This window comes from Panthera leo, chromosome C1, assembly GCF_018350215.1.
Source record: "Panthera leo isolate Ple1 chromosome C1, P.leo_Ple1_pat1.1, whole genome shotgun sequence".
Taxonomy (NCBI): domain Eukaryota; kingdom Metazoa; phylum Chordata; class Mammalia; order Carnivora; family Felidae; genus Panthera; species Panthera leo.
The window spans coordinates 147,814,889-147,836,219 of NC_056686.1; the positions used below are offsets into that span (position 1 = coordinate 147,814,889).

The 21,331-nt window shown below is 45.3% G+C and overlaps 1 protein-coding gene and 1 long non-coding RNA gene across 9 annotated transcripts in view; one reads left to right on the forward strand and one right to left on the reverse strand.

Annotated features, from left to right (window-relative positions):
- TANC1 (tetratricopeptide repeat, ankyrin repeat and coiled-coil containing 1) overlaps positions 1 to 21,331 on the forward strand; it is a 240,464-nt gene that overhangs the window by 179,669 nt on the left and 39,464 nt on the right. For 6 of the 8 annotated variants that reach the window (XM_042948898.1, XM_042948897.1, XM_042948904.1 and 3 more), the window contains 8 exons: positions 2,163 to 2,285; positions 3,072 to 3,353; positions 4,142 to 4,299; positions 7,966 to 8,197; positions 9,346 to 9,512; positions 11,469 to 12,076; positions 18,371 to 18,479; positions 19,498 to 19,620. In XM_042948898.1, the coding sequence (XP_042804832.1) occupies positions 2,163 to 2,285; positions 3,072 to 3,353; positions 4,142 to 4,299; positions 7,966 to 8,197; positions 9,346 to 9,512; positions 11,469 to 12,076; positions 18,371 to 18,479; positions 19,498 to 19,620 (1,802 nt within the window). The remainder of the gene's footprint in view (positions 1 to 2,162; positions 2,286 to 3,071; positions 3,354 to 4,141; positions 4,300 to 7,965; positions 8,198 to 9,345; positions 9,513 to 11,468; positions 12,077 to 18,370; positions 18,480 to 19,497; positions 19,621 to 21,331) is intronic. The other 2 variants (XM_042948901.1, XM_042948902.1) reach the window with 1 other exon arrangement.
- LOC122226165 lies at positions 1,688 to 21,274 on the reverse strand. Its single transcript, XR_006205501.1, has 3 exons — positions 20,619 to 21,274; positions 4,096 to 4,249; positions 1,688 to 2,018 (listed from the first exon to the last, which is right to left on the reverse strand). It is a non-coding gene; the product is annotated as an uncharacterized LOC122226165 (long non-coding RNA).

The following is a 21,331-nucleotide window of genomic DNA, read 5'->3' on the forward strand; positions in this document are numbered from 1 at the left end:
GTTGTCACAAAATTATAAACTGAATGTCATGTTCTAAGGGGTTAGGGGAAGAAGAGAAATAGGAAACCCTTTGGAGGCTCCAAGTGTCTTTGAGTTCTCTAGGGCTGAAGCAGCAGGCCAGATATCTGTGGCTGTTCCAGCTCCAAACCCAACTTGGCTTATGGGTTACAGCTGTGGCTGATCCTTCTCCCCCCCAGCCTCCAACATGCGGTGTGTCCACAGTGAGGCATGCTGAGGAAAGGGGGCATTTGCAGAGGCCTGGGTCAGAGTCCCAGGTCCCAGGCAGGAACCTAGAACTATATGTTCCAAGCGATATTACTGTAGGGAGCCAGAGTAATGAGTTTGGTCCTGGTGGCCCTCCTGGAAGTTTCACACACCCTACTTGTGAAGGACTGAGATTGAAGCTAGAGGCTGCCATTGGATTCCCATAAATTAGGCTTATGTGGGAGTCCTACATAAGGACTTAGCCGAATCTTTCTAATGGGAAAGATTGGTGTGGAATATTGACATTAGCGTGCACACGATGTGTACCTAGGCTGTGGATATACACCAGAAGGATCCAGGAGTATACGTGTATGTTGTTGTGAAGTCAAGGCGTCAGATGTCTCTCCTGGGACTGGGAAAGTGAGTAGGGCATGGGGTGGATTGCTCTTTGGGGAACGTGGCAAGAGGGGACATGCCACCACAGAGCCAGGCCTTGGAGCCACCCAGGTGCTTATTGAATGGAATGAAGGGGGTGGTGCTAACAGTGATGAAAGCCCCAGGAGGGGAAATGGGGAGGACCCAGATTGGTCAGATGGTGCTGGTCAATGGCTGGATGCTGTGCAGCCAGAAGGCTTTCGGCAGACAGATGGCCCAACTTGACTTCTCTCCCTCAAAACTTAGTCCCGCTAATGATTTTACCAGTCCTTAGAAGCCCTAGCCCTTAGAATGCAACTCCTGTTCCCCACTCATTTGCCCTCAAATGATGCCTATATTTTATTATCCTGGAAGAGAATTGTACGTGTAGGATCAGCAGTATCTTAATGTTGGGTCACTCAACGCACAAACAAATTAGGTTAATCCTATTTAGAATTCTCTCATTGTGACCTAGGATATATATGTAAATAAGAGGAGGCTCTTTTTTTTTTTTTTCTTTTTTTCTTTTAGGGTAAAAACATACTGTGTATTTGTTAAGATTTGCTAAGAATTAGCAACATTATTTTGTATTGGTTGTTTTTATTTTTTATTTATTTTTTAAATTATTTATTTATTTATTTTTTCAATATATGAAATTTATTGTCAAATTGGTTTCCATACAACACCCAGTGCTCATCCCAAAAGGTGCCCTCCTCAATACCCATCACCCACCCTCCCCTCCCTCCCACCCCCCATCAACCCTCAGTTTGTTCTCAGTTTTTAAGCGTGTCTCATGCTTTGGCTCTCTCCCACTCTAACGTCTTTTTTTTTTTTTTCCTTCCCCTCCCATATTGGTTGTTCTTATAATCGAACTTGTATGTATGCTCGCATAGACCCTTAATGCGTTTTAACTGGTACCTGTGTGGTGTGACTTACTGATTTGATCAGAGGTAAATATTACTTGTTTTTAGAATTTTTAAAAATACACATAAAATAGCATATAACATATACATAAAAATGTAAAGCTTAGGAATGTTTATTTCTGATGAAATCCACATGGCTCCTTTCACTGTCCTGAGCTGACTGTTAGTGTTCTGAGCACCGTGGAATTGTACAGCAGAATCTGCTCCCTGAATTAACAAGGTTGGGATTCCAGCAACAGCAGAAGGCTGTCCAGAATTGCGGGGAAAGACCTCTGGGACCGTGCTCTGTGTCTGCAGTATGTACTGCAGCTGTATTGAGTGACACGTGATGGTCAAGTTTCTTCATAAAAATTGTTGGTGAAGTCTGTGTCTTTCCAGGAATAATGGAGAATTCTGGAAACCATAGCAGCACAATTTTAAGAATGAGGAACACTTGTTTTTGCCACTTTTCGGTGAACTCCTTGCTGGAAAAATAAGCTGGGATGGGCAAACAAAACTAAAGTTACTTTGAAGTGAATGGAAAGCCTGAACGGAATTGCTTAGTAATTTATAATTTGTGGTAGTTTGGGTATGATATTAAAATCAACTTTGAAAAGACTAAACTTCAGTTTAATATTACAGCAACAAGCTCAACCAAGTTGGAGGATCTGAGTTATTTAGACGGGCAGAGAAATGCCCCTCTTCGAACGTCAATTAGATTGCCGTGGCACAATACAGCCGGAGGTAGGGCACAGGAAGTTAAAGGTACTTATCTTTGCATCTGCTGGGATAATGGATATAATGAGCACATTCACTCAACATTGAGGATCTGGGATAACCAGCGTTTAAGCCAGCTCGTTTAAAACCATGACGTGAATTGTGTGTGTGTGCTAAAAGTTTGTTAAATGTGCTAGGAGGCCGTCCTTTAGTGGTTTGGGACTTCTTCCTTAAAATATGTGATGAACTCGTTTCTGGAGTTGGAAAATAATTCTGCAGTATATTATTTTGGAATGAGGAGTAATTTAACACTCACTGGATATTTTTTGTGACCAACAAAGAGTCAGCTTTGTTTCATTTCCCTGGGCTGTTGGTCACCTCTTAAGTCTACCTGTAACACACAGTCGGGTGGTTGGGAACCTTGCCAAAGGGGCCAATCATCATCACACCAAGATGAGAGCTGGGGCCCCGTCTCTAGGAAAACATTTCCATTTTACTAACACAGTAGTAGAAGGAGCCTATCTTAAACACTGTTTCAGACAAACCGATGAGGCCTGGTTTGGCCACTTGAATCCCTTTTCCTAATCCTCTGGTGTCTGCCCTGAGTCATGATTAAAGAAGTAGCAAGTCATTTTAATAGGACCCTTTGTAAAACCAACAGGGGATTATAAATGAGGTATTACAGAAGTATTCATAGAACCAGACTGGAAATACGGATTCCTTGTAGGGTAAACCTAAATTTAGGCTAATACTAAGTATATCAGTGTATAAAATTATGACATTCTTCTAAAATAATGATTGTTTTTTGTTTTTTGTTTTTTTTTTTTTTCTAAGCACGATTTGCTCCATACAAGCCACAGGACATTTTGTTGAAACCCCTGTTGTTTGAAGTACCAAGCATAACAACGGACTCTGTGTTTGTGGGAAGGGATTGGCTCTTTCACCAGATAGAAGAAAACTTGAGGAACACAGAACTGACAGAAAATAGAGGAGCCGTGGTGGTTGGAAACGTGGGCTTTGGGAAGACCGCAATCATTTCTAAGTTGGTGGCACTTAGCTGCCACGGAAGCCGCATGAGGCAGATTGCTTCCAGCAGCCCCAGTTCACCACCAAAAAGTATGTGCATATTTAACCACTCATCTAGTTTATGATATTCGTGTCAGGTAGATGGGGGGACATTGCTGTGGGATAAACAGTCCCCATTTTCCTCAAGTTGTTCTAGCTGCCGTACCTGGTCTGCCAGCACATTGGGAGACCTGTTTGAACCCTTCCATCTATCCTGGCACCCAGGAAGCCATCACCTGGGATGAGAACAGCCTTCTCTGGTCTTGTCTCAGCTGTAGGGCCTGTGAGGCCTGATCAGGTGCCCTGGAGAGTTCGGGTCCTAAAATCAAGGGGGTTCGGCTCCTGGCAGAAAAAGCCAGGAGGAGTCTGTGCACAATTCTTTTGTACCCTATTCTCCACAGCCTTTGTCCTCTGTGCTGGGTTTACTCATAGTATAAAAACTAACTTAAAATAGAAGCCAATATTTGAGTAATTGCATCTTATTGTATGTATAATAAACCCATTAAAAGAAAGTGTCTCTAACATGGTGAACAGGAACAGTGAGCCATGAAAGTTTATTTATATATATATATATATATATATATATATGGCAAAAAGACTTTATATAAAGAAAATAAAAGAAACCAGAAAGAGCACTGCTCCTGGGGAGGGTATCTGGGTGTATGGGGGGCAGGGCTGAGAGGGACACTTTGTGTTCTCCTTTGGACCTTTGCATTTGGAACGCTGTTCACTCATTACCTATTAAAGTACTCTTTGGGTCTACTCAAGCAATCCGTTCACTATCTCATCATACCCCTATTCTGATGTTGTAATGATGAAATTGGCCTCTTTCTCGGCAGCTTCGGATTCCTCCCAGGATCTTCCTTTCACTCCGTTGCTTTCACCGAGCTCTTCTGCAGTTGTTACCAACATGACCAAAACACCCCCTGGGTCTGGGTCTGATACTCCTGAGAACCAGAGACCAAGAGAGGACGCAGTGAAATACCTCGCTTCTAAGGTAACCTGCTCCTGCTCTAGGGGACTCTTCTAGAAAGAGAACAAGATTTGTTAGTTTGGCTTCTGAGAAAGGAATAGAAAAAGGGATCTTGAAACAGAGATAGTTCTTTAATGTAAAAAGGTAGCTTTTGATAAAATAGTGATCAAGTACTCCAAGTAAAAGGTATTAATGAAAATAAATATCTCCAGACACTGGCAGGGGACTTTGATTCATCTTAAACAATGGATTGAGGGGCGCCTGGGTGGCTCAGTCAGTTAAACGCTCAACTTCAGCTCAGGTCATGATCTCGTGGTTTGTGAGTTCGAGCCCCACCTCAGACACTGTGCTGACAGCTCAGGGCCTGGAGCCTGCTTCGGATTCTGTGTCTCCCTCTCTCTCTGCTCCTCCCCTTCTCATACTCTGTCTCTCTAAATGAATAAATAAACATTGTAAAAATTTTTTAAAAATTAAAAAAACAATGGATTGAAAGAATTCCTCAAAGTAGCAGGTGGTATCACGGGTGCCACAAATCCATCCTTACAAGCATGTGCTGTCCTTCACTTGGGAGCCTTGAACGTGATCCAGTTCACCACGCCTGTTCTCTGTTGCCTGGGGACTTTGGTTCCCTGCATCCCTCTGTCAGAGGTTTCTTGTGAGGTTAAAAAAGAGACTTGGCTGACTTTCTCTTGATAGATTCATGGTCATCAGGGTCCTTCTGAAATTTTCCATCTGCTCAGCATCTGTGACAAGTTCATAAGCCACCCTGTGCATTAGAACAGTTACGTCTCTCACTCCTAGTGACCTGCTGGGGTCTCCCTGGGCAGCAGTGGTGGGGCAGGCAGAGCTGGGGAGCATGAGGTGGATGGTGCCAGGGGCATCTAGGAATGCCCCTGGATTCAGAGGAAACGCTCTGAGGGTGAATTTGGTGCAGGGGACTGAAAAGAAGGCGTTTTTTGCCCCAGATCTTTGCTCCTTGCTTCTCCTTCTCGGGTGAGAGCTGCTCCTCACTGGCGTAGGCAGCTCCGGCCACTGATTGGCGACAGTCCTCTAGTCAGAAATGAGTGATCTGAGATGAAGAGTATAGTGCAGACTTCAAAGCCACCCTGCTATAGTGATTTTTCAAACCACTTTGTGTAAGAGATATATTTTACCCGGAAGACCTGTGCACGTACTCACAACACACAACTGAAGCAAAAGCATCACGGTATTCTCGCAGCCTTATATAACCAACATTATGAAATGAAAACAAGTTGTTGTGGCTCCAGACTGGTTTCATGACCCACTGTTGGGCTGACAGACTTCTTCGGTCAGACACGGTGCTTGACATAGACCGGGGTGCTGCCTGTCTTATTGGTGGTTTCTACAAGCTTAGGGGCCCTCCTGTGTTCCAGCTCATCTTTCCAGGGCAAAGGGGAAGAGCAATCAGCTTTCCTCAGAGTGTGGATGATAATTTTAATCTAAAACAGAAGTCACACAACAGTTCCAAATTGGCCATGTCTACTCTTGCCACTTGCTTTTAAGAGTCTACAGACCTGGAATCTAATCCCAGAGCTTCCACTGCCTGCCCTTGTTACCTGGTGAGGCATTTAACCTGTGTGCAGTCCGCAGCTGTGAACCACACCTGGTGAGGCAGGGTTGTGAGGAGCTCTGGGAACAGCAGGCACTCAGACCCTTCTGGAGAACAGAAAGCACTTTGCACACATACATTTTTACTTTTTTCACCTTCCTTTTCTCATACTCCCTGTTCCTCCTTGTATTCTCATGTGGGAATGTATCAGAGTTTCCATACATCTACAGAGCTCTTCTCCCAGGACAGTTCTGCACCTGGCACTTTCCTTGGACTCTAACGAGTAGCCTGCTGCCCCTTCAAATCCATCCCAACAAAGGCAACACTCCTTACCCCTCAGTGCTTGGGAAGGAACCTCTCTCCTATGTGTCTCTTCACGCTATAAGCAGACGTTTGGTAATTTCTGATTTTGGTCCTTCAAACTCTGGTGTTGTTGAATATCTCCGGTGTCAGGTGTGTGTGCGGGGAGGAGACTAAAGGTTTGAGCTAGGCTGCTGGCCCTCCTGTCTGGGAAAAAGAAGCAGCTGTGGGTGTGCCTGGGAGGCTCAGTCAGCTAAATGTCTGACTTTTGATTTTGACTCAGGTCATAATCTCACCTTTTGTGGAATCAAACCCCGCAAGGGCTCTGCACTGACAGTGCTAAAGCCTGCTTGGGATTCTCTCCCTCCCTCCCTCTTTCTCTCTCTCTCTCTCTCTCTCTCTCTCTCTGCCCCTCCCCTGCATGCATGCACCCATGTGTGTGCAGGCTTGTGCTCTCTCTCTCTCAAAAATAAATAAATGTTTGGGGCACCTGAGTGGCTCAGTCGGCTAAGCGTCCGACTTCAGCTCAGGTCATGATCTCACGGTCTGTGAGTTCGAGCCCCGCGTTGGGCTCTAGGCTGACGGCTCGGAGCCTGGAGCCTGCTTCAGATTCTGTGTCTCCCCCTCTCTCTGCCCCTCCCCCGTTCATGCTCTGTCTCTCTCTGTCTCAAAAATAAATAAAAACATTTTATAAATTTTTTTTTTTTTTTAATTTATTTTTGGGACAGAGAGAGACAGAGCATGAACGGGGGAGGGACAGAGAAAGAGGGAGACACAGAATCGGAAACAGGCTCCAGGCTCCGAGCCATCAGCCCAGAGCCCGACGCGGGGCTCGAACTCACGGACCGTGAGACCGTGACCTGAGCTGAAGTCGGCCGCTCAACCGACTGCGCCACCCAGGCGCCCCAATAAAAACATTTTAAAAATAATAAATGTTTAAAAAAATTTTTAGCATTTATTTATTTATTTAAAAAAAATTTTTTTTTTTAACGTTTATTTTTGAGACAGAGAGAGACAGAGCATGAACAGAGGAGGGTCAGAGAGAGAGGGAGACACAGAATGGGAAGCAGGCTCCAGGCTCTGAGCCATCAGCCCAGAGCCCGACGCGGGGCTCGAACTAACGGACCGTGAGATTGTGACCTGAGCTGAAGTCGGATGCTTAACCGACTGAGCCACCCAGGCACCCCAGCGTTTATTTATTTTTGAGAGAGACACGGAGTACAAGATGGGGAGGGGCAGACAGAGAGGGAGACACAGAATCTGAAGCAGACTCCAGGTTCTGAGCTGTCAGCACAGAGCATGAGGCAGGTCTCGAACTCAACAAGCCTTGAGATCATGACCTGAGCCAAAGTCGGATGCTCAACTGATTGAGCCACTTTCCTAGCCAACAACTTTATCTGCTTTTGGGGAGCAGCACATGAGTTTCCCAAGGAAGTGCTGCTGTTTTGAAAGTAGGAATGAAGTGAATGTGGCACTTCTGGATGTTGAGTACATTGGGATTATTCAGAGATGCTCTAAGCCAGGATTGGCTTTAGGTTTTATGAATGAGGCTTATTCATTATTTTTGATACAGAGTACCTTGTGCTGATCTTAGTGCTAATCAAGATGGATTTGCGGCTGCAATTAAGAGTCTGCCCAGAACTTGGCAAACCGTGTGAATGAATGAAAGAATAACTGAAACAATTAAGCTAAATAATGACTCAGTGTTGGGGAATGGAAACAACGTATTTCATTCCCGTGGCAGAGGGGGCATCGCATGTGTTTGAGATCACGGAGGGAGCATTTCAAGAGGGGTGCTGACGGCTCTGCTTCCCGCATAGGTCGTGGCCTACCACTACTGCCAAGCTGACAACACGTACACGTGCCTGGTGCCCGAGTTCGTGCACAGCATTGCAGCTCTGCTGTGCCGGTCCCACCAGCTGACCGCCTACAGGGACCTACTGATCAGGGAGCCCCAGCTACAGAGCATGCTGAGCCTCCGGTCCTGCGTGCAGGACCCAGTGGCCGCCTTCAGGAGAGGAGTGCTGGAACCGCTCACAAGCCTGAGAAACGGTACTTCCGAGCAGCCACCCATACCCTCTCTCTCTAGTCCAGAGTCCCCGGGACGGTCCTCAGAAGCACTTGGATGGGGGCGAGGGTGGGCACCAGGCAAGGATGTGGGTGATCTGTGCACTGCTCATTCCCTTACTCAGGACCATCTCCCTAGCGTCCCTGCTTGCTTCTTGAATGGTGTAGTTTTGAAAGAAATGCCTCCAATAAAGAATTCACTCCCCGTTGAATATTTCCAAAGTAGCTAATTTGTAACCATAGGTTATACAGATGACTTATGCCCTAGAAACTGTTGCCTGCATATTTTATATTCCTACCTAGTAGGGGAACAAGTTGGTTGATTGGAGAACTTGCCAGCTATTTTTTTTTCAGGGGCCGTGCTCAGTTGAGTTGATCCTAAAGGCTTTTCTAGAAGTGTTCATTTGATTTTTTTTTTTTTTTTTTTTTTTGCCCTTGAAATACTCGACAAGGTAGGGGACATTAATGCTATTATGGGCTGTTCATTTCTTATCCTTTCTCCTCCTCATTCCTCACCTTTTAAGCTAGTTTACCTGCCTCCATAGCACTTTGGGATGGAAACAGATCTGTCATCATTTCTCCTCAGTTTCTTGGACAGAAAGTTGGTGCTAATAAATGGAAAACTAGATTCAGTCTTGTGGGAAAGAGCCCTGTTCTAGGAGTCTGTAAAAGTGAGGTTCTCACCACTGGCTGGCTGCGTGCCTTGGGCCAGATGCTTGGCTTTTGAGGGTCCCTTTTCATTCCCGGACATCCATTGCAGGGCAGGGGGGATTCTATGGGGAGGACCTAGCATCTTTTCCAGATTTAATCTCCATATATGCCAGTTATCTTAGCTATAGCTCACCCCAGTGAAAGGAGTGTATGAAGAGCTAACTGTATCATATCCATGGGTGAGATCCTGCTAATGTGTGTAATGCAATATGTTTCTGAAAACTGTTTTATAAGATTTGTTTTTCTCTTGGCTGTCTGCTCTGGTTTTCATTATAAATTTAATAGAAAATGTGCTTCTCTGAAAACCATTTCTTCTGCAATATGTAAACCTTTTTAGCTTTTCCTAACACTAAAATTCACTGGGTGGTGCCATTTTCTAGAAATGTATAATTTCTTAATTAAAAAATTATTTTATCCTTTAGAGCAGAAAATTCCTGAAGAAGAATATATTATTTTGATAGATGGCTTAAATGAAGCGGAGTTTCATAAGCCTGATTATGGAGATACGCTTTCTTCATTTATTACCAAAATTATTTCTAAGTTTCCTGCCTGGTTGAAGCTGATTGTGACTGTAAGAGCAAATTTTCAGGTGAGAAAGAATTCTCCAGTCTCTTTCCAAGACCTCATACCCAGAATTTATAGTGATTAACAACATAAACTGTTAAAAAGCGTTTAGCTGCTTAATTGAAAACTACATTAGGACTTTGAAATATTTAGTCCACAAAGCCCCAAATGAGTGAAACTCTGACCTTTTTACCTTCCATGAATCAAGATGTCAGGAAAGTCTCCTCTTAGCACTGCACTGTCCCTGCACTTCCAAAATACAAGAGTCCAGCCCTGGAAGTAACTCAATTTATCTACTGGAGTTTAAAGTTATTCCTGTAGTTATTTGTGTGGAATTGCAGTGGGACTTTGTTTCTTTTATTTTCTTTCCTTCCTTCTCTGTCTTGTTGTTTCTTTCTTCCTTTCTTTCAAGGAAGAAAAGATTTTTAAGGCCAATTCTGAAATAAGGTCTATTTTTTCATAAAACTTCAACATAAGATTCCACTTGTAGTGAAATGAAATGCTTTTTTTTTAAATTTTTTTCCTCATCTTTCCCCTCATTTGAACCCAAATTATATCTTACCAACCTTTGACTTCTTCCCTCTACCCCTGTCCTTTTTTAGTAAAGACATTACTCTTAGATTTTGATTTTTGCCCTTTTGTGATGATGTCTATTTAAAAATAGCATTTGGGTTCTTTTCTTTTCTCATTAAAAGTGGCATTAGGCCTCAGCCTCACTTGACATTTGTTTTTATGGCCATTTGATTTATACCCTTTGCAGTCATTTATCACACAGTAAGCGGAATTTGGTAATCGATAGAGCAAAGGAACAGGAGTCCTATATTTTCTGTACTAGCTGTTTAAATTTTCACAGGGTTCGGTTACCATCCATGTAAAATGGGAGTGATTATACTCAGCCTGCCCCCTGCAATTATTATATTCAGTGAGGACATGGGTCAAATTCTTCAGAAACGATAGTGGTTGTGTTTATTTTTGAGAGACAGAGAGAGACAGCATGAGTGGGAGAGGGCAGAGAGAGAGAGAGGGAGACCCAGAATATGAAGCAGGCCCCGGGCTCTGAGCTGTCAGCCCAGAGCCCAACGTGGGGCTTGAACCCACAGACCGAGAGATCATGACCTGAGCCGAAGTCGGACACTCAACCGACTGAGCCACCCAGGCGCCCCAGATAGTGGTTAGCTTAAAGAAAAAACCAAAAACTCCTCTCTGCTGTTAGGTGTGAGGAGAGTGCTTATCTTTCGAATGGGGGTGGGATGGAAAGGGACACGGCGCTTCCGGGAGCTGGTGACGTTGTTTCTCGCTGCTGGTTACACAGATGTATTTAACTTTGTAAAAATTAATGACGTTGTGCAATTATGGTTTGTATGTTATACTTGAACTTAAAAGTTTACTTGGAATGAACAGCAGTTAAAAAAAGCTAGCAGGCTATCCTGAAGTACGGCACCTTCATTAAGGCATGCTGTGGCTGCGGTATAGCCTGCCGGGGGGCAGGGGCCGTTTCAGATTTCCTGTCGGTTATACAGTCCCAGTATCTGATGCACAGAGAGGGATGCCTCTTATCTCGGTGTCTGGCCGTGTTCTTAGATACACAGTGCTGGTTTGTGTCTGTCCTTGTTATGTAACCTCTGCACAATGTAAGGATTATGAGTATTGGGTCACCTCAGGGTCTCACTGCCCCTGTGCTGGAATGGCCAGCTTGCCATTGTCTGCCCGGGGCTCTTACATCTTGCTCATTTCTGAGTCTTCAGATGAGGGCCTCGGGAAAGCCATTACTGATTCGATCTCGCATCAGGATTTCTTTCACATAAGCTTTTTATCTTCAACTTATCCTATTACATGTTTTAATACAAAACAATGAGTCCCTGTAATCCATGAAAATCCTCCTTGAAAGAAAACTAGTGAATCTAGTTTGAAATGCAGCTGACATAAAAAAGAAATCTCTGTGGACTGACACTGTGGGTTTTTGGCGTTTTTTTTTCCACAGGAAATTGTGAGCACGCTGCCATTCGTCAAGCTTTCCTTAGATGACTTTCCGGACAACAAAGACATTCACAGTGACCTGCATGCCTACGTCCAGCACAGGGTCCACAGCAGCCAGGACATCCTCAGCAACATCTCCCTGAACGGCAAGGCCGACGCCGCCCTTATTGGGAAAGTGAGCAGCCACCTGGTGCTGCGGAGCCTTGGCTCCTACCTGTACCTCAAACTCACCTTGGACCTCTTCCAGAGGGGACATTTGGTCATCAAAAGTGCCAGCTACAAGGTGGTCCCCGTGTCTCTGTCTGAGCTCTATCTGCTGCAGTGCAACATGAAGTTCATGACCCAGTCCGCCTTCGAGAGAGCACTTCCGATTCTAAACGTGGCCCTCGCATCCCTCCACCCCATGACGGATGAGCAGATCTTTCAGGCCATTAACGCGGGCCACGTACAAGGGGAGCAGGGATGGGAGGACTTCCAGCAGAGGATGGATGCTCTCTCCTGCTTCCTCATTAAGAGGCGAGACAAAACCCGCATGTTCTGCCACCCGTCCTTCCGGGAGTGGCTCGTTTGGAGAGCAGATGGTGAAAACACGGCCTTCCTATGCGAGCCCAGGTATGGCAGGCCGCTTCCTGTCTGCTGTTTGCAGGGAGTCTAACGTGCGATTGGAGAAGGGGTTCCAAACACAATTCACCCTTTTTTCCCCTCCTCTCCAGTTCACCCTTCTCAATGGAAAGGCAACACATGATGAACAATTCAGGAGGGCCGTGGAAAACCTTGCTGCTAAACAAAAACTTCCATCCTTTAATTGCTAGAAATTTGTATGCAAGTACATCCAGTGAGAGAGAAGCTGAGCAATGCCTGGTGACCTTTCTTCGCTGTCCATTCTCTTCTAGACCTTGGTCCCCTTTATGGGAGTCACAGTGTGGTACATGCTCCAGGGAACAGTGGGCTTCTCCAGAAGCCACTCTCAGCTCAGCTTCCTCACCTTGAGTCTGTGCACTGTCTTGGACCCCTAGCATCACTGCTGCCCCTCTTGGGCATACAGAATCTTGTCCCAGGGATCAGATATGCCTGTAGGCCCCAAATGGAGCGCAGTGATCACAGCTGGTTGTGATTATTTGCATTTGTGCTTCAGTGCAGTGTAACAGGCTTGGGGTCAGCAGGATTCAGATTCAGACCTCAGATGCCCCATTTATGAGATGGTCCTGCGGCAGCTGCATCTAGGGAGTGGAAGGTTCCACTGAGGAGTCTCAGCAGGGTGGGGCCAAGACTCCGCTCTCTGCACTGCTCAGGGGAGGGAAGGCGGTAAGCCTGCCTCTCATGTGGCCTCATGCTAGTCAGAGTGAGAGGTCAGGGAATTTGAGGGTGCAGATGCTTTTGTTTCTATAAGGGTGGGTTCTTGTCTACTACTTCTGCCTGGCCCTGGCCTTGGCCTGCATCACTGTTGTCTTGAATGGTTTCTGCTGTCTGTGAGTCATAATTGCCCCCGACTCGGTACCAGGTCCAGCAAGCTGCTAAACTGTTCCCTATGAGCTGAACTGGCCAGGTGACCAGATGCTGGGGTCCAGGAATGAAGAGGTGAAATAAGCATTTGTAAGCTGTACCACCTTCTTCCCCATGAGTACTGATTTGACATTGACCAGATGGGAGTCTGGCTGTTTCATGTTGTGGGTACTGTTGTTTTCTGAGGTAACACCAGGCTAAAAATGTGTTCTTTTGAGTCTGGTTTGAGGCAACAAACTGTAACTCCCAGGTTATTTAGCGAGACTGTAAATAACGAGGTGATATGTGTACCATATATTTGACATACTTAGCCAAGTTGGATCATTTTCTAGGAAGATAGGCTACAGTCGAGTTTGTAGAAACATAAAAACAAGTTGAGAAACTTCAACAGGGGATATAGATTTGTCACTAGGGTTTGAAGCAGAGGAAGTTGAACTGTAGTCACTGTAAAGCCTCGCTCTGCTTTGGGTGGTGGGCAGCACTGAGGTAATGCAGCCTGGAGCAGAGCTCACTGTGCAGTGACTAGCAGACGTGTACCCGAAATGTTGGGCTCCTGAGTGCTGATGTGTTCCAAGAAGCATGTGTGGGGAATTACCCAGGGTAGGACCAGGACTGGACCAGGACAAGAGAGACATCCAGGGTGCAAAGTATAAGGAGTTCCTATTTGGCATTGTGCACATCAGTATTTACCCAAGACCCCTTTAGTTCTGGAATTTCATTCAGCAGACAAGGCTGGTGAAAGGACACTACTGGATGCATTTCAGCAGAAGTCTCTGCAGGCCCACCACATGCAGGGTACTGTGGCAGATTCAGAGAGTCCTGGGATAAGGGCCCAGCTCTCAAGGGCTTCCCACACAAGGGGGCAAATGAGGGAGGAAGTGACCATGTGGGTCTTGCCACACCTAAAAGCACCGCACGTGGACTTTAGGAAAGGGAGGCTTCCAGCTAGGGAAGACCGTTTTTGGAAAGTGTTTCACATACATGAGGACATTTGGGCTGGGCCTTGAACGATGGGTAGCATTTCTCTTCCCACCCTAATTAGTTGTAATTTTGCCCTAATTAGGGAAAAGCAGCAAAAAGAACCTAATACCCAGAGTCAATGACATCTCACTTTTTATTTCTGTCTCTTTCCATGCATTTTAAACATTCTCCAAATCATCTTTTCTATATTAAAATTCCTATCCTGCTTTTTTTTTTTTTTTTTTTTTTTTTTTTTTTTTTTTTTTTTTTTGCTTACACATCATGGATAGCTTAGCAAGCAGTTTGGAAATCTTAGCAAAGTATCATTTTTCATGGGTGTGCAAATCTTCTAGTAGGCGAATAATGATGTACTTTACCCTTACTGTGGGGCCTTGCAGTTGTTTCTGGGTTATTTATAAATAAAGCAACCTATTGTGCATGTCTTGGTGCTTTTCAGGAAAGGAATAGAATTTTCTTCTTTGTTTTCATTATTCCTTATGTTAGAATTACAGGAGCAGAATTAAAAAGAGGAGTAAGTTGCTTAAAGTCTTCATGCACATCACCTAGACTGAAACATAATTCACATTTTGCAATATTTACTACATCTGTCATCTTTTGCCGATAACAAGTTGTAGATACCACGACATTTTACCAAGTAACTGATTATGTACCTCAAAAAGACATTTTCACACTTAACCACAACACCATTGCCACACCTAAAATGTTAAGACTAATTTATCAGTATTATCACACATTTAGCTGTGACCAAATTTCTTTACTTCCTTCATATTTTTCTAGTATGTTTGAATCAGGATCCAGATAAGATCATGAAAATGCGTTTTACAGTGCCTCTTTTAATCTATAGATTTGCTTCTCCTTCTGTTTCTGCTTTGTCCTTGCATTTTATTTGTTTGAAAAGAATAACTGAGTAATTTGTCCTATATGGTTTCCCATAATCTGAATTTTGCTGATTGCATTCTCATGGTATTTACTGTGTTTATCACCTCTATTTCCTGAAATTGGTCAGATTTTATCTTAAAATAATTTTTGCAAGGATACTTAATAGGTAGTAGGTCTGCTTCCATCAGGAGGCACACAATGTCTTAATGTCTCTCGGAGGCCTGATGATTATTTCCCGGATCCACCAGTTCATTAGGGTTGCATCAGGAGTTTTAAAATCTTGAGCAGCCTCCTGTCTGCTGTCATGTCATGGACTTGAGGAATGAACAGATAGGATTTTAGTAGGTGGAAAAGAGGCTATTGCAGACAGAAGGAGCTGTCCAAGTCATCATGTCAAATGGCAGGTTGTGTTTTGGCAACAACAAACCTAGTTTGGCTGGAGCTTTTGTCATGGGATAGAAGACTTAACAGAAGGATGTGCTAGGGAGAATAGACTTTAATCAGTCATCTCTGGAGAGCCCTCAATTGAGCAGGTCGAAAGTGCAGACTACCTACATTGGCAGGAGTGTGGAGGGTTGGACCATGAGAACCTGTGTGACAGCAGCAGGGACTTGGTGGACCTGGCTTCGGGATGCAGAGGGGTTGAGACTGGCTCTGATAACATGAGATGGGTGGGTACAGCTTGGCCTTATAAGCAAAGTCAAGGAGAAGGGGGAGCTGTAGAGGACATCAGGGTGTTAAGCTATAGAAGCTAGGAGTGGCACTGTTCTTAGGAAGGGTAAGAAAGCAGGAGGTGTGGAGCACGTGTTGCAGGACATGAGATGCCTTTTGCTTATAGCAGCTTGAGCTGGTGGGGTTGGCAGAACTGCCTGTTCAAGTGGGGGGGAAGTCTGATGGTGGGGAAGTTGGAGGTGAAGATGTGGCATCATTCATGGAGAAGTGATGGAGGGGCCTGATGAGGGAGTGTAGTTAGCAGAAAGGGAGCTCTGACTTCTGGGGTATGGAGCAGAATTCCAGGAAGGAGGTTGGGGTGCAAGAGCTGCTGAGAGGTGAAGGAAGATGATAACTAAGAGGGAGTTTGGCTTCCCAGTGGAGGAGGAAGGTCCCACATTCTTAGAGATTCCTTCCATCCAGCTGTGAGGGATGGAAGAGGAGAGCGCCAAAATTCTGGGATAAGAAGTGTAAGGGTGGAGAGGTTTGGGTTTGTTTGTGGGGAAAGGGTGTTTTGTTTTGTTTTGTTTTGTTTTGTTTTGTTTTGTTTTGTTTTAAACACAGGAGTTGGAGGTGTTGTTGGAAAGTGTGGGGTTAATGTGGGGAAACCTGATCCATGAAGAAGGAGACATTGGAAATGCGAGGGGATAGGGGCAGAGAGCACAGGCCACTTGTCTCCTCTGTATTCCCATTGAGGTGATTCATGGCACCATTCTGCTGAATGTTGTTTATAGTCCTCTGGTAGCTGAGAGCTCCTCCAGGGAAGCACCTCACATTGTTCCCTGTGGAATCCTCCATATCAAGCATGGTGCTAGTTACAAGGTGGATGTTAATGCGTGAATGAATGAGAAATCATGGTGCACTGATAAAGGGCACAGGTGCTTGCATTAGGTAGACTGCAGTTCAAATCTCTTCTCAGTTGTTCACCAGCTATTTGATCTTTTGGGCAAATCATTTGACCTGTCCAGGCCTCTGTTTCCTCATGTAAACAAACTGTTTAGTGGTTTGCGGGATTGTACGGTTTAGTGAAACAATTCAGCTAAGTTTCTGCATCTGGTATATAATGAACAGAATTATAAGTGCACGTAGCCTTAGAAAGCACTGCAGGATCTAGGAGGAAGGGAAGAAAAGTAAATGGGATATAGAGGAATGGAATGTAGCTATCTAGTGATTACATGAATTGTCTCCTTAGGCAGGAGGCCACGTGCTTAGCTGAGATCACTAGAAGCCACTGAAGGATGCATGATCATTTCCCCATTAGGGGTGTAGCCATGGTACTTAGCCTAGTATGTCTTTGTGGTGGACACAGTTGGTGTGGCCATTGAGTTCAGCAGACTGGGAGACTAAGGATGGCTTAGGCTATGGCTGGGAGATGTGAGCCAGGTTGAACCCTGGGACCTGCCCATGGCTAGGGACTAGGGAACTAGGGAGGATATAGAGCCTGGACCACTGGTAGGTGGGAGGGAGCAGGAAGGGTGGGAACATGGGAGAATCTCATCTGAGAGGGAAAACCCAAGCTTGAGGTATGGGAGGTGGAATGTGCACAAAGAAGTACAGACTGTGTGCTTGTGGAAGAGCTCTAATCCCTTATGAGATGTTGGACAAGGCACTCGGTGTCAGCATGTTTTTAAGTCATGCCTTCCCCTGAAGTATAAAAAGCAATCTCTTGGTCTCTACTTGCCTTGATTTTTTTCATCTCTAACATAGTTTATGACCTATTTGAAAAACAGGCAGGCAGTTGGATAGCTAAACACTATTTAAATGATGCATGATTTTACTCATCTAGATTAGTAACTCCCAGAAAACATTTGGGAGAGTGCATTTTTTTCCCATAATGCTTCCTTTTCTCCACCATTACCTGCATTCCCTCCAAAACAAAACAAAACAGAAAATCCAGCACCTCAGAGTTGTCAGATTGATAGAAATGAAAAGAATTCACGTTGTACAGAAGTCATTGCTGTTGGAATAAGCAGCCCCTAACATCTTTCCCAAACAAATTGGCTCAGACAGAGGCATGGATCCCACAGGAGACGGAATGAGTCTTGCAGATGTGGAGAGGGTGATGGGTAGGATGGCTTCTTCATGAAAGGGTTAGTGAGGGGTTAATTGGTGGTGTCAGTTGAATGTCCACCATGTGCCCAGACACAGCAAGTCTGCTTGTACATCTTAGTTTTCTCCACCCAGTAAGGAACTGTGTTCCATCCAAGCCTAGAATTCTAGGTATTTCTGAGTATGTGCTGTTGCTTTGCATGGCTTGGTTTTTGTTTTGTTCTCTTTGTCAGGTCTTATCCTTTGGCCAGGTCTACTCCCAGTGGTGATTACACTGAGGGGGGAGACCTGAATGCCAGGTCCAGTGATGGTTCTGCTCCACCTGTCCCTCTGTTCATCCATCCATACAAGAAATACATATTTGAGTGGTTGCTAAGGGCTAGGCATTTGCTAGGTATTATGCCTATTGATGTGCCATAGGCAAGACCCTTAATCCCATGGAATTGACATTTTTGTGACAGACATAAATAAATAAACAAGGTGAAGAATGATGGATGAGGGACAGAGAGTGGATGGTTCCAAAGGTAAAGACCTGCCTTGTCCTAGAGCTTCTTTCTGGGTCACTCCACAGAGATAGGGGAATCCAGAGAAAGCCCTAAAATGACTTGAAGAATAAATAGCATTGGCCATCTTTTATAAAGAGGCAACTTTTGACCCATTTTGTTTGGCGATGCTGAAGCACCAGGAGAATAGTCCAGAGTCGTGTGGAGATGTTCACACCTGAGAGCCTACAGTTCGTGGAATGGAGTCTTTTGTTCCTAAGCTTTGTGTTTCTTGTTCCAGGAATGGGCACGCTCTCCTGGCATTCATGTTCTCTCGACAAGAGGGCAAGCTGAATCGCCAGCAAACCATGGAGCTTGGCCATCACATCCTGAAGGCACACATTTTCAAGGTGAGACGCGCCACCTTGAAGAAGAGTTTTGTTGTCATTTTGAGTGTTTGGTTTTGGAGATTTTCAACAGCTTTATCAACCCTCTCAGAGCCTTCCATGAGCCCCATTTTTTTCCCCCTTAACATCTGTTTTGAAAAGTTCCTCTTCACCTAAAGTTTCCATTTGTTTCGTTCCCTTGTTTCTCGGTTATTTAGTTGCTGAAGAACGTGAGCTACGTGACCTGTGTAGTTCCATACAGCCTGGATTTTCTGATCGCGGTCTTATTTTTCATGGTCTAGTTTAACATGGTTCTCTTTCCTCTGGATTTCCTGTCATTTGCTAGTTGTTTGTTTTGGAGTTTATTTCTTTTGAGAGAGAGAGAGAGTGAGAGTGAGTGCAGGTTGGGGAGGGGCAGAGAGAGAGAATCCCAAGCAGGCTCTGTGAACCTCGAGATCATGACCTGAACTGAAATCAAGAGTTGATGCTTAACCAACTGAGCCACCTAGGCGCCCCATGTCATTTGCTAGTTGTATCTAGAGGCTTAATCAGGTTCGGGTTTGGTTGTTGCTTGTTTTTGTTTTGTTTTGTTTTTGCAGGGTGTCACAATTACTTTAGAGTTATACTTAACTCTTTATACGTCTGTAGGGTTTTTCTTCCATCAGGAGGTAAGGAATTCATGCTAGCTTCTCTTAGTGGGGTATTATCAGTCACTACTGATGTTTGCCTGGACTCTACATTAAGGGTTACAGGATGGTGATATTCCAAATTTTATTCTTCCTTTGACTGGAGAACTTCTATAAGAAGAAACTTGGTCTTCATTGCCATGTCTTTCCTCAGGCATCGTGTATGTAGCAAGGGTGGGCTAGTTCCTTGATTCTTGATTTTAGGGTGGGAAGGACGGCTTACATGTCCAGCGTTCTCTGTGCCTCGGCATTTCCCTGAGTTAGTGCAGGTCTGCACCCTCCCGGGCCTACCCCTTTCAGCCTGACACAGCTGGGAAAGGAGAGGATGAGGCCCACTTATCTCTGATTACTTTCAGGGCCTCAGTAAGAAGACAGGAATCTCCTCAAGCCACCTCCAAGCCCTGTGGATCGGGTACAGCACCGAGGGCCTCTCTGCCGCCCTCGCCTCTCTCAGGAATCTCTACACCCCCAATGTGAAGGTGAGCCACCCTGTGCCCGGAAAGCTGGGGCCCCAGCCCCCACCACCTTTCCTCCAGCAGCCCTGCTGTCCCCTGTACCATGTGGCAGCCACAGGAGCTGGTGGAGCTTCTAATGATGCTTTTCCCCCCGATATAAATCGCACAGGCTTGAATGCCCTATTACTGGTTTTCTTGTAGAAGTTTAGCTTTTTCCTGGGCAGGGAAACGTGGGCTGCCATGTGAGCACGTGGGGACTGTCTAAGAGAGGATGTGATAAGGAAGCAATTCACAAAGGAAACCAAAGGTCAAAGGGAGATTTCTAGGGAAAATTGATTTTTAAACTGTCCTGGGTCTCTAATCTGGACTATCTCTTTATGGTTCATAGGAAATTAAGCAGTGATGAGTGACAACAAAGCGATGGTTGCACAGAGAAAATGTGTTAACTAAAGGTTGTGTGTGCGTGTGCATTTATGACTGTGGAAAGTGTAAGGGGGGTCGACCTGCTACTGGGCCGGGAGCTTCTTCCCTCCTGATCAGTGGCTGTCATGTCACAGTGCACTGCTGTGCTTTTTAGAGTCAATTTTCCTTCCTCCTTTAAGCAAGTCTGAGAATCTAAAACACATGAAGGCCAAGTGTCTTTTAAGGCAACACAGGAGGGTTAACTCCCACAAAGATTGTGGGAATTACTGGTTTATGTTCCAGCAGCATACAACCATCCTGTCCAATGCAATGTAGTAAAAAGATCACAAGTGCCTTCCACTCGATATGTCAGCTGGACTCCAGGCCTTTCAGGCCCAGGCCCTGACGTGCCCTGCTGCATACAGAACCTCTGAGGCAGTTTCCCAAGGAGCCAGGTCCTCCCCTTCCAACACCTCCATGAACACAATCATACCTGTTGCCTGCTCAGCAGCATCAAGGGTGAGTATAAGCAAGTGGTCATACAGGGAAGGACTTTCGAAGCCCTGGAGGTTTCTGGGCATCTCTCTTCCCTATTCCTCACTTCAGTTCATCAGACCCACCTGGAAAGAGTGCCCTTGGGGGACTCCTGCACCTCTTCTCCCCCACTGTATGCACACCCCATCCTCAGCACCTGCCACTCAGCTGTGTGTCTGGGAGTGTGGACCTTGCAGAGCGCTTCCTTGGTAGACGTAGTTCTGCTTCCTTTCTCTCTCCTCTGGCTTCCTGGTAGAGAGGGTAGAATGAGCACACAGAGGAGCCCCTATGTCATAAAGGATATGGGAGTCCCCCGACTTTGGAGCAGCTCCCCTAGAGCCCTGGTGCTCCATGCAGGGCCTTGGTGCTGGTTGGAGAAAGGCCACTGCTCCCCCATGGATGCAGACGGGGTTTTTGCAAGGATAAAAGCACAGCCTTCTGCGGGCAGACTCAGCCCACTGTTAGGGTCCTAGGCTTAATGGATTTCAGCCTGACTCCCCTCTTGGCGGGGCACCTCGCAGCAAAGCAGCAGTGGAGAGCCACTCATAAGAACCCTGTGCTTTGTCCCACTCCCCCAGTTTCCAGACTTTTCGGTGTGAGTGCTGTGTCCAGGCTGAACCCATATGCATGTTTTACAGAGAAGCTGGTTTTAGTAGTTAAGAAGAACTTCTCCTGCTGATGACAGGGTTGATCATAGTGAAGAAGTCATATTAAGAGTTTTTGTTTTACTTAGATTTTATAGAAATGAGAGTTGAGGTTACTACAATAACATGGTTTCATCTTTCCTCTCAGCTAAAAG